This window comes from Pristiophorus japonicus, chromosome 14, assembly GCF_044704955.1.
Source record: "Pristiophorus japonicus isolate sPriJap1 chromosome 14, sPriJap1.hap1, whole genome shotgun sequence".
NCBI classification, from domain to species: Eukaryota; Metazoa; Chordata; class Chondrichthyes; family Pristiophoridae; genus Pristiophorus; species Pristiophorus japonicus.
The window spans coordinates 12,442,085-12,454,169 of NC_091990.1; the positions used below are offsets into that span (position 1 = coordinate 12,442,085).

The 12,085-nt window shown below is 45.4% G+C and overlaps 1 protein-coding gene across 1 annotated transcript in view; it reads right to left on the reverse strand.

Moving 5' to 3' along the window:
- The window catches only part of LOC139279717 (NHS-like protein 3), a 217,863-nt gene that overhangs the window by 43,487 nt on the left and 162,291 nt on the right, over positions 1-12,085 (reverse strand). The window contains exon 2 of the mRNA XM_070898879.1: positions 1,491-1,652. Coding sequence (XP_070754980.1) covers positions 1,491-1,652 — 162 coding nt within the window. The remainder of the gene's footprint in view (positions 1-1,490; positions 1,653-12,085) is intronic.

Consider the following 12,085-nt stretch of genomic DNA (forward strand, 5'->3'; position numbering starts at 1 on the left):
CTACATTGGCTCCTGGTTAAGCAACGCCGCAATTTCAAAATTCTTATCCTGGTTTTCAAATCCCTCCATAGCCTCGCCCCTCCCTATCTCTAATCTCTTCCAGCCCCACAAGCCCCGAGATGTCTGCACTCCTCCAATTCTGCCCTCGAGCATCCCTGATTATAATTGCTCAACCATTGGTGGCCGTGCCTTCTGTTGCCTCGGCCTTAAGCTATGGAACTCCCTCCCTAAACCTCTCCGCCTCTCGCTCCTCCTTAAAACCTACATCTTTAATTAGGCTAACCTGTGCTAATTTCTCGTGTGGCTCAGTGTCAAATTTTGTGTCTTGTAATATTCCTGTGAAGCGCCTTGGGACTTTTCACCACGTTAAAGGCACCATATAAATACAAGTTTTCGTTGTAAAAAGGTTTTTTGAGCACTCGTTCAAAGATGATGATTACTCATTCAGGACAGTACACAGTTTATGAGCTGAAGCATTTTAAAATCATGCTAAGAGGATTTTAAAAAAAAGGAACGGTGTACAAAAGCCCTGTGGAAATGTCTACTTATATTACTTGCCCAAAGAAAATGGACATTTCTAACAATGGATCTTTTCACAACAGGCAAATTGCAAACAGGTTACCACAGGCCATGACAGTGGTGAGCTTCATACCTAATGTTTGTACTGCAGTAAATAATCATGTGCTTCTGCTTTGTAATTGTTCATCAGAACGTTTGTTTAATTGGCTGTTTAAGAACAGAAATAGGAGTCGTCGGCCATTCAGCCCCTCGAACCTGCTCCACCATTCAAGATCATGGCTGATCTTCCACCTCAACACCTTCCTGTACTATCCCATATCCCTTGATTCCCTTAGTATCCAACAATCTATCAATCTCTGTCTTAAATATATTCAAAGACTGAGCAGCCACAACCCTCTGGGGTAGCAAATCCCAAAGGATTCACCACCCTCTGAATGAAGAAGTTTCTCCTCATCTCAGTCTTAAATGGCCGACCCTTTATTCTGAGATTACGACCCCTGGTTCTAGACTTCCCAGCCAGGGGAAACACCCTCCCTGCATCTACCCTGTCAATCCCTGTAAGAATTTTATATGTTTCAGTGGTCACCTCTCATTCTTCTAAACACTAGGGAATATAGGCCTAGTCTACGCAATCTTTCCTCACAGGACAATCCGGTTATAGAACTATGATGGACGTCAGTAATCTGGAGACGCTGCCTTACTGCAAACAATCCATTTTATTTTAATATGCATCCTGAGAAAATACCCATTAGCAAATAAATTAACACAAGAATAGGGAACTTCAGGTTGTCCTAATAGCGCGCGTCAAATTTTGCCCGGTAATGCTCCTGTGCAGTGCCTCGGGATGTTTCACTGTTAAAGATGCTATATAAATACACGTTGTTGTTGTTGGTCACTTAAGGTCCAGTACTGCCACACCAATCCATGGTTCTCTCCGGGTGTCTGAAGCCAACATTCTGCCTATGCCTTACCTTGCTCCTGAAGGGATTTGAGCCCAATTTCAGCCTCTTTGTGCAGATCCTCGATGTGTGCTGGCCTGGTGGATGGGAGGAATATGTTCTCCTGTTGGTGCTGATACGGAGACGGTTTGTAGAGCACTGACCATCGAGCGTCATCGTCCAATTTAGAGGCAGCTGCCGGGAAACAAAAAATAGATCCATCTCACCGGATGTTCACAAATCTATTACTGCTTTAAAATGGTTTGTTTAAAACTCGTTTGTCCATCCTTGAACACATCAGCAGTTTTGTGTGTAATCATCATACATTTTACAAACACCAGAACCAACCCCTATAAAAACATAAGAAATAGGAGTCGGCCATTTGGCCCCTCAAGCCTGCTCCACCATTCAACAAGATCACAGCTGATCTTCTACCTCACCTCCACCTTGCCGCACTATTCCCGTTTCCCTTTGTTCTCAAAAATTTATCAACCTCCGTCTTGAATATACTCAACAACTGAGCTTCCACAGGTCTCTGGGGTAGAGAATTACAATGATTCACCACCCATTGAAGAAATTTATCCTCATCTCAGTCCTAAATGGCTGACCCTTTACATAGAAACATAGAAACATAGAAAATAGGTGCAGGAGTAGGCCATTCAGCCCTTCTAGCCTGCACCGCCATTCAATGAGTTCATGGCTGAACATGAAACTTCAGTACCCCCTTCCTGCTTTCTCGCCATAACCCTTGATCCCCCGAGTAGTAAGGACTTCATCTAACTCCCTTTTGAATATATTTAGTGAATTGGCCTCAACTACTTTCTGTGGTAGAGAATTCCACAGGTTCACCACTCTCTGGGTGAAGAAGACTGAGACTGTGACCCCTGGTTCTAGATTCCCCAGCCAGGGGATACACAGTCAGCATTAATCCTGACAAGTCTAACAAGGAGATCTAACAAGGCAAGGAATGCACATTAATTGGTACGACACTAAGTGCAGAGGAACAAAGGGACCTTGGAGTACAGTTCCACAGATCCCTAAAGGTAGCAGGCCAGCTAGATAAGGTGGTTAAGAAGGCAAATGGAACACGTGCCTTTATTAGTCGAGGCATGGAATTCAAGAGCAAGGAGGTTATGCTTGAACTGTATAAACCACAAGTTAGGCCACAGCTGGAGTACTGTGTGCAGTTCTGGTCACCACATTACAATAAAGATGTGACTGCACTAGAGACAGTACAGAGGAGATTTACAAGAAGGTTGCCTGGACTGGAGAATTTTGGCTATGAGGAAATATTGGAGATGCTGGATCTGTTTTCTTTGGAACAGAGGAGGCTAAGGGGAGCCCTGATTGAGGTGTATAAAATTATGAGCAGCCTGGATAGAGTGGCTAGGAAGGACCCGTTTACCTTAGCTGAGGGGGGGGGGGGGGGGGGGGGGAGAGAAGGGAGAGGAGTCAACAACCAGGGGGCATAGATTTTAAGTCCTTGGGGAGAGTTTGAGGAGATACGAGGGGAAACTTCACCCAGAGGGTGCTAGGGGTCTGGAACTCACTGCCTGAAAAAAAAAAAAGAGTGGTAGAGGCAGAAACCCTCGTCACATTTAAAAAGTACTTGAATGTGCACTTGAAAGTGCCATAACCTACAGGGCTACAGACCTAGAGCTGGAAAGTGGGATTAGGCTGGATAGCTCTTTGGTCAGCCGGCACGGACATGAGCCGAAATAGCCTCGCTCCATGCTGTAAATTTCCATGATTCTAAGCCCCTTAAGAATTTTATATGTTTCAATGAGATCACCTCTCATTCTTCTACACTCTAAGGAATATAGGCCTAGTCTACTCAATCTCTCCTCATAGGGAAATCCTCATCCCAGGAACCAGTTTAGTGAACCTTCGCTGCACTCCCTCAAAGGCAAGTATGTCTTTCCTTAAGGAGACAGGACTGTACATAGTACTGCAGGTGTGGCCTCACCAAAATCCTGTATAATTGTAGTAAGACTTCTTTACTCATATTCTAATCCCTTTGTAACAAAAGCTAACATACCATTTGCTTGCTGTACCTATATGTTAACTTTGTGATTCATTTATGTGGTAGTTGAGGCGTGGGCCCAGGGGCAGCACGGGCCCAGCCCACACTGCGATATGTGAGCGCACTGGGTCGTGCAGCAGAGCAGGTCTCCAGTCGTCCTGAGTAATCCTTGCCACTGGACCAAGACCTAGCTCTGTCAAGCCCGTGTGGTGGCTGGTGTGCAACGGTCACCCCACGTTAAAAAAATCCACGCACAGGCATCTTCCACCCTTCAGGATGTAGTTCGGGACCTGGAATATTAGGTCCTTCATTGAAACACCTGTGAACTCATCCCTTTTTGGCGTGGAAGCAAGTCATCCTCGATTCGAGGGACCGCCCAAGAAGAAATTGGGCAGATTTTACAAGCTTGTTTAGTTTGCCTGTGATATTTGATGTAAACTGTACAGACTGCAATCAATTCTATCAAACATCAGATAATTTTACTTGCGTTCAATGTCAAAGGTGCGATCATATTGCAGATTAATGATGAATGAACCTTTCTGATCTCTGATCAAATTACTGCCTGAACATGCTACCTGCTGATTATGGTCGATTGCCCCGGTATGTGCTCAGCTGGGAGTGAATGATGCTGGTCACCAGGTCTGGAACCAGCTCCACCCTTCATTCAGCTGACAGACAGGAGAGATCTTACATAGAAACATAGAAAGTAGGTGCAGGAGTAGGCCATTTGGCCCTTCGAGCTTGCACAATCATTCAATAGGATCATGGGGTGCAGAAGAAGTTAAAATGTCTGTGTTTAACAATGGCGGAGTCACTTCTAACCCCCTTCATTCACACCGGCAAAAACTTCTACAGGTTTGAAGACAAGCTCAAAATCGAAGTGACTGTCCCCTTTGTATGAGCAACGGTCACTAATCTACAGCCACTCTCAGAATGGTTACAGCACAGAAGGCGGCCATTCGGCCCATCGAGTCCGTGCCAACTCTCAGCTAGCCCCACTCCCCCGCCCTTTCCCCGTAGCCCTGCAAGATAAAACAGAGTCTGCCTCCACCACCGTCAGTCAGTGCTTTCCAGATCCTAACCACTGCTGCGGAGAAAGGTTTTTTCTTGGGCCGCCTTTGGTTCTTTTGCCAATCTCCTTTAATCTGAGTCCTCTAGCCTTCCACCAATGGGAACAGTTTCTATAAATAATGGTCACTTTCTGTTAAATAACAGCCAATCTTGTGAACTTCAGTTTAATATTATGGTCAACTTTGTGGGGCTGGAGGAGATTACAGAGATAGGGAGGGGCGAGGCCATGGAGGGATTTGAAAACAACAATGAGAATTTTTAAATTGAGACGCTGCTGGATCAGCAGCCAATGTAGATCAGCGAGCTCGTGGGAGATGGGTGGGCGGGACTTGAGGTGAGTTAGGATATGGGCAGCAGAGTTTTGGATGAGCTCAAGTTTACTGAGGGTATCAAGTGGGAGGCCAGCCAGCCAGGTGAGCATTGGAATAGTCGAGTCTAGAGGCAACAAAGGCGTGGATGAGGGTTTCAGCAGCTGATCAGCTGAGGCAGGGGCAGGGACAAGTGATGTTGGAGGTAGAAGTAAGCACTCTTGGTGATGGAGCAGATATCGGGTCAGAAGTTCATCTTGGGATCAAATAGTGTCAGTTGTGGCTCAGTGGGCAGCACACGCGCCTCGGAGTCAGAAGGTTGTTGGTCCAGGGACTTGAACACATAAATCTAGGCCGACACACTCCGGTGCAGTGCTGAGGGAGCACTGCACTGTCAGAAGTGCCGTCTTTCAGATGAGACGTTAAACAGAGGCCCCGTCTGCTCTCAAGCGGACGTAAAAGATCCCCTGGCACTATTTTGAAGAAGAGCAGGGGAGTTATCCCCAGGGTCCTGGGCCAATATTTATCCCTCAATCAACATCACAAAAATAGATTATCTGGTTCATTATCACATTGCTGTTTGTGGGAGCTTGCTGTGCGCAAATTGGCTGCCACATTTCCCAAATTACAACAGTGACTACACTTGAAAAGGATTTAATTGGCTGTAAAGCATTTTGAGATGTCCGGTGGTTGTGAAAGGTGCTATATAAACGCATGTCTTTCTTTTAAAATAATACATCCGCTTTACATGGAATAGCACCCCCTTATTTTTTTTTTTTTAAACTGGCCATCCACTGATTCACCCTGGGAAACAGCTCCGGAGATAAGTTCGTATTCAACATTTTTATCAGCGATCAAATAAAAATACATGCCTCAACGTCACTAAACCTGCCAAGTCAGGGTAAATTGAATTCTGAGTTCCTACTTTATTCTGGTTCGAAATGAACCCATAAATTGTCAACAGTTATGACTTTGCTACACCACTAGATGTTACAATATTCTGGAATTGAATGGCATCCCAAAAATCAACTGGCTCGACTGGGTGAGTGCCCTTAACTCCAAGTCGGAAAATTGTGGATCAAGTCTCACTCCAGGGAACACAAGCTGGACTGACACTGCAGTGCAGTGCTGATGGAGTGCTGCAGTGCTACAGGTATTGACCTTTAGATGAGATGTTATGCAGAGGCATGGTCTGCCATCCCCATGAGTAGATAGCGATGACAGGCCCTAAAACACAATTTGAAGAGCAGAATCTGGTGTGTCCTGGCCAAGCCATTTCTCCAACCAAAGTGAATAATACCACTGGTCGGATTTATGCGCACAAATTTGCCCATGCAAGAGTCACTCCACCTCAAAGTAATTAATTGTATTGTAAATATTTTGAGACATTACTAAGAGATGCAATAAACACTAAATACAAAATCATTGATATTCAAAGTTATATGCGTCAGCTGTGGTCCAATGGGCAGAACTCTCGGCTCAGACAGCAGGTGGTGGGTTCAAGTCCCACTCCAGAGACTTGAGCACACAAATCTAGGCCGACACTCTAATTCAGTGCCGAGGGAGTGCTGCACTGTCAGAGGTGCCATCTTTCGGATGAGACGCTAAACCGAGGCCCCGTCTGCTCTCTCAAGTAGACGTAAAAGATCCCACGGCACTATTTCGAAGAGGAGCAGGGGAGTTATCCCCGGTGTCCTGGCCAATATTTATCCCTCAATCAACATAACAAACAGATTATCTGGTTATCACCACATTGCTGTTTGTGGGAGCTTGCTGCACGCAAATTAGTTGCTGGGTTTCCCACATTACAACAGTGACTACACTCCAAAAGTACTTAATTGGCTGTAAAGGGCTTAGAGACGTCCGGTGGTCGTGAAAGGTGATCTATAAATGTAAGTCTTTCTTTCTTGTATATTTAAAATGGATTGATAAAATTAGCAAATATCCTGGAATTCATATTGATTAACTAGATCCTCATGAGATTTGGGTTTCACACATGCACTCAATCAAATGGTCCCATTTTGACCACAATCAAATGCAGGATATTCCAATGGGTTCATCACAGAAGGATAACTGATAATGTCAAAGACTCCCCTTTGAACCTTCGAGTCACAGCTGTGACCCAGACTGAAATGGTTACAGTCGAGCTCTCCCCAATTTGAACTGAATTGTAAGTTTTCATCCATTGAAAACTCAAGGCCCTCAACAAGGTTTATGCAATGGCTTGTTTAGTGATCCAGCCACGTCACTGCATTACCAGTTTAATCCAATCGAATGTTTGACCAGAGCCTTCAGTGAAGGCTTTCCCAGAAACTTAACCTGTCCAAAGCTTCCCACAGAGAATACCTTTTCAATCTAAATACATGATATAGTTGCTAAACATCACGTGAGTGATCGATGCATCAGGTAGTCTCCAACCACGTAGTCGCAGCATAACAAGACCGCCTATTTCCATCTCCGTAACATCGCCCTTGCCTCAGCTCATCCGCTGCTGAAGCCCTCATCCATGCCTTTGTTACTCAAGACTGGAGTAGTCCAACACACTGCTGGGGGGCCTCCCATCTTCCACCTCCCACAAACTTGAACTCATCCAAAACTCTGCTGCTCTTGTCCGAACTCGTACCAAGTCCCGTTCACCCATCACCACTGAGCTCGCTGACCTACACTGGCTCCTGGTTAAGCAACGCCTCGTTTTCAAATCCCTCCATGGACTCACCCCTCCCTATCTCTCTCTAATCTCCTCCAGCCCCACAACCCAAGGATGTCTGCACTCCTAATTCTGCCCTCGAGCATTCCTGATTATAATCGATCATCCATTGGTGGTCATGCCTTCTGTTGCCAAGGCCCCAACCTCCAAAATTCCCTGCCTAAACTTCACCGCCTCACTTTCCTCCTTTGGACACTCCTTAAAACTTACCTCTTCTGCCCCAATTTCGCCTAAGGTGGCTCGGTGTCAATTTTTTTCTCTCATAATACTGCTGTGTCCCTCGAGATATTTCACTATGTTAAAGGCACTATATAAATACGCATTGTTGATGTTGTTGTAAGCAATATCAAGTTATTCTGTGCCTCACTAGAAATGGGGAATGCAAAATGCACTGATGTACACAAACCTGGAATGTAATGCCTCATCTGATCATCAATAGGAAGCTAAATGTTAATAATGAATAGCAACTTGTATGATTAGTGCAAGTGAACAGTGACCATCAAATTTAAAAACCTTCAACTAATCGGAGTACACTAGGGATTTCAACTCAGCCAATGACAGCGGTTATGTCACCAGAGATCAAAAATATACATGCAATTTTTTTTTTTTAATTCATTCTCAGGATGTGGGCATCACTGGAAAGGCTAGCATTTATTGCCCACGCCTAGTTGCCCTCAGAAAGTGGTCATAGTGAGTCTTCTTGAACCATTGCAGTCCGTGTGGTAAAGGTGCTGCCACTAGGGAGGGAGTTCCACGAAGGAAGACACAAATAACCTTCCGGAAAACTAGGGGACCGAGGGTCTAGCGAGAAGGAGGAACTGAAAGAAATCCTTAGTCAGGAAATTGTGTTGGGGAAATTGATGGGATTGAAGGCCGATTAAAGCCCCGGGGCCTGATAGACTGCATCCCAGAGTACTTAAGGAAGTGGCCCTAGAAATAGTGGATGCTTTGGTGATCATTTTCCAACAGTCTATCGACTCTGGATCAGCACCTATGGACTGGACGGTAGCTAATGTAACACCACTTTTTAAAAAAGGAGGGAGAGAAAACAGGAAATTATAGACCGGTTAGCCTGACATCAGTAGTGGGGAAAATGTTGGAATCAATTATTAAAGATGAAATAGCAGCGCATTTGGAAAGCAGTGACAGGATCGGTCCAAGTCAGCATGGATTTATGAAAGGGAAATCATGCTCGACAAATCTTCTAGAATTTTTTGAGGATGTAACTAGTAGAGTGGACAAGGGAGAACTAGTGGATGTGGTGTATTTGGACTTTCAAAAGGCTTTTGACAAGGTCCCACACAAGGGATTGGTGTGCAAAATTAAAGCACATGGTATTGGGGGCAATGTATTGAGGTGGATAGAGAACTGGTTGGCAGACAGGAAGCAGAGCGTTGGGATAAACGGGTCCTTTTCAGAATGGCAGGCAGTGACTAGTGGAGTGCCGCAGGGCTCAGTGCTAGGACCCCAGCTATTTACAATAGACACCAATGATTTAGATGAAGGAATGGAGTACAATATCTCCAAGTTTGCAGAGGACGCTAAACTGGGTGGCAGTGTGAGCCGTGAGGAGGATGCTAAGAGGCTGCAGGGTGACTTGGACAGGTTAGGTGAGTGGGCAAATGCATGGCAGATGCAGTATAATGTGGATAAATGTGAGGTTATCCACTTTGGTGGCAAAAACATGAAGGCAGATTATCTGAATGGTGGCAGATTAGGAAAAGGGGAGGTGCAACGAGACCTAGGTGTCATGGTACATCAGTCATTGAAAGTTGGCATGCAGGTATAGCAGGCGGTGAAGGCGACAAATGGTATGTTGGCCTTCATAGCTAGGGGATTTGAGTATAGGAGCAGAGAGGTCTTACTGCAGTTGTACAGGGCCTTGGTGAGGCCTCACCTGTAATATTGTGTTCAGTTTTGGTCTCCTAATCTGAGGAAGGACATTCTTGCTATTGAGGGAGCGCAGCGAAGGTTCACCAGACTGATTCCCAGAATGGCAGGACTGACCTATGAGAAGAGACTGGATCGATTGGGCCTGTATTCACTGGAGTTAAGAATGAGAGGGGATCTCATAGAAACATAAAATTCTGATGGGACTGGACAGGTTAGATGCAGGAAGAATGTTCCCGATGTTGGGGAAGTCCAGAACCAGGGGTCACTGTCTAAGGATAAGAGATAAGCCATTTAGGACCGAGATAAGAAGAAACTTCTTCACTCAGAGAGTTGTTAACCTGTGGAATTCTCTACCGCAGAGATTTGTTGATACCAGTTCATTAGATATGGTCCTTATGGCTAAAGGGATCAAGGGGTATGGAGAGAAAGCAGGAAAGGGGTACTGAGGTGAATGATCAGCCATGATCTTATTGAATGGTGGTGCAGGCTTGAAGGGCCGAATGGCCTACTCCTGCACCTATTTTCTATGGAACCAGCGACGATGAAGGAACGGCGATTATATTTCCAAATCAGGATGGTTTGCCACTTGAAGGTCTTTCTAGGTGGTGGAGGTCGTGTGTTTCGCAAGTGCTGCCAAAGAACATGCTGCAGTGCATCCTGTAGATGGTGCGTATTGCAACCATGGTGGTGGGCGTTTAGGCTAGTGGACGAGATGCTGACTATGTGGACTGTAGTGTCCTGGATAGTGTCGAGCGTCTCAAGTGTCATTGCAGCTGCATCCACCCAGCTAAGTGGAGTGTATTCCACCACTCTCCTGACTTGTAGATGGTGGAGAGGCCTGGGGAAGTCAGGTGAGCCAAAAGCCAGAGAATACACAGCCTCAGACATGCTCCAATAGCCACAGCCCAGTGTCTGGTCAATGGTGACTCTCCTGGATGCTGATGGAGGGGAATTCAGCAATGGTAATGCCATTGAATGTCATGGGGAGGGTTAGAGTCGCTCTTGAAGGTCATTGCCTGCCACTTGTGTGGAGTAAATGATACTTGTATTACAACAACCTGTATTTATATAGCGCCTTTAACAGTGAAACGTCCCAAGGCGTTTCACAAGAATATTATGTGATAAAAATTGGACATCGAACTGTATACACTTCATGTTTGCAGAATAGTCACTCAAAAATATAAGCACCCTCAATAATCCATCTATCTATATATCGATTAAAATGTTTTCAGGTCCTTTCCTGTCCTCTGATTGGTCTGTGCGAAACCCTTGCTGGTAAATTTATCAACGAAGTTGATCCAGACATTTGTAATCAGGGTCAGAGAGTTCAGTTCCTGAGTGTTGAATTTCCCATTCCCAGAAGCAACTGGAAATACAATTGCTGAATCTGCAATTGGGTTACAATATAAAAAGGTCCAGTGAAACCAAGTGGATATTGTATGCTCAGTTCATTCTGGGGTGTGGTGTTAATGGATTATAGCCCTCCAGGGTATCGAGACATCTGCAGTCTGGCACCTTTCCCGCGTCCACCACAATGGGACTCGCAAGTGCAGAGCCCGACTCATTTAAATTCTTTCTGGGGTTTATGGCAAAACTGAGAAAGACTGCATACCCAGGCAGACTGGCCCAATTGGGCACAGAATATACTGACATTCTTGTCGAACAATTGGATGGGTTTTGTCCCAATGTTGGCAATTAAAACAACTTGTATTTATATAGCACCTTTAATGTAGTGAAACATCCCAAGGCGCTTCACGGGAGTATTATGAGAGAAAAAATTTGACACCGAGCCACACAAGGAGAAATTAGCGCAGGTGATCAAAAACTAGGTCAAAGAGGTAGGCTTTAAAGGAACATCTTGAAGGAGGAAAGAGGGGTAGAGAGGCGGAGAGGTTTAGGCAGGGAGTTCCAGAGCTTGGGGCCCAGGCAACAGAAGGCACGGCCACCGATGGTTGAATGATTATAATCAGGGATGCTCAAGGAGGGCAGAATTAAAGGAGCATGGGGGGGGCGGTTGGAGGAGATTACAGAGACAGGGAGGGGCGAGGCCATGGAGGGATTTGAAAACAAGGATGAGAATTTTAAAACGGAGACATTGCTTAACCGTAAGCCAATGTAGGCCAACGAGCACAGGGGGTGATGGGTGAGCGGGACTTGGTGCGAGTTAGGACACGGGCTGCCGAGTTTGGGATGACCTCTAGTTTACGTAGGATAGAATGTGGGAGGCCAGCCAGGAGTGCGTTGGAATAGTCAAGTCTAGGGGGTAACAAAGGCATGGATGAGGGTTTCAGCAGCAGATGAGTTGAGGCAGGGGCGGAGACGGGCAATGTTACAAGTGGAAATAGGCGGTCTTCAGGAGCAGCGTATGCAACCTTTATACCTGTAAAAAGAATTGGCACTGTGGCACAGGTCTGTGTCTTTATACAACATAGGACTTGCAAACCATGTGACATCATGACAGCGTATTCACACACACGTATAGCCTATGGTTTCCCCAATACCAAATCAAGCCAAATGTTATTCCCATGTTGTGTGGAGGATACTCAAAGAACACACTTGCTAGGTATTTGTTAAAACATCCAAACACTATTGGAAAAAGATCGGAATTTTACACCAAAAGTTAACA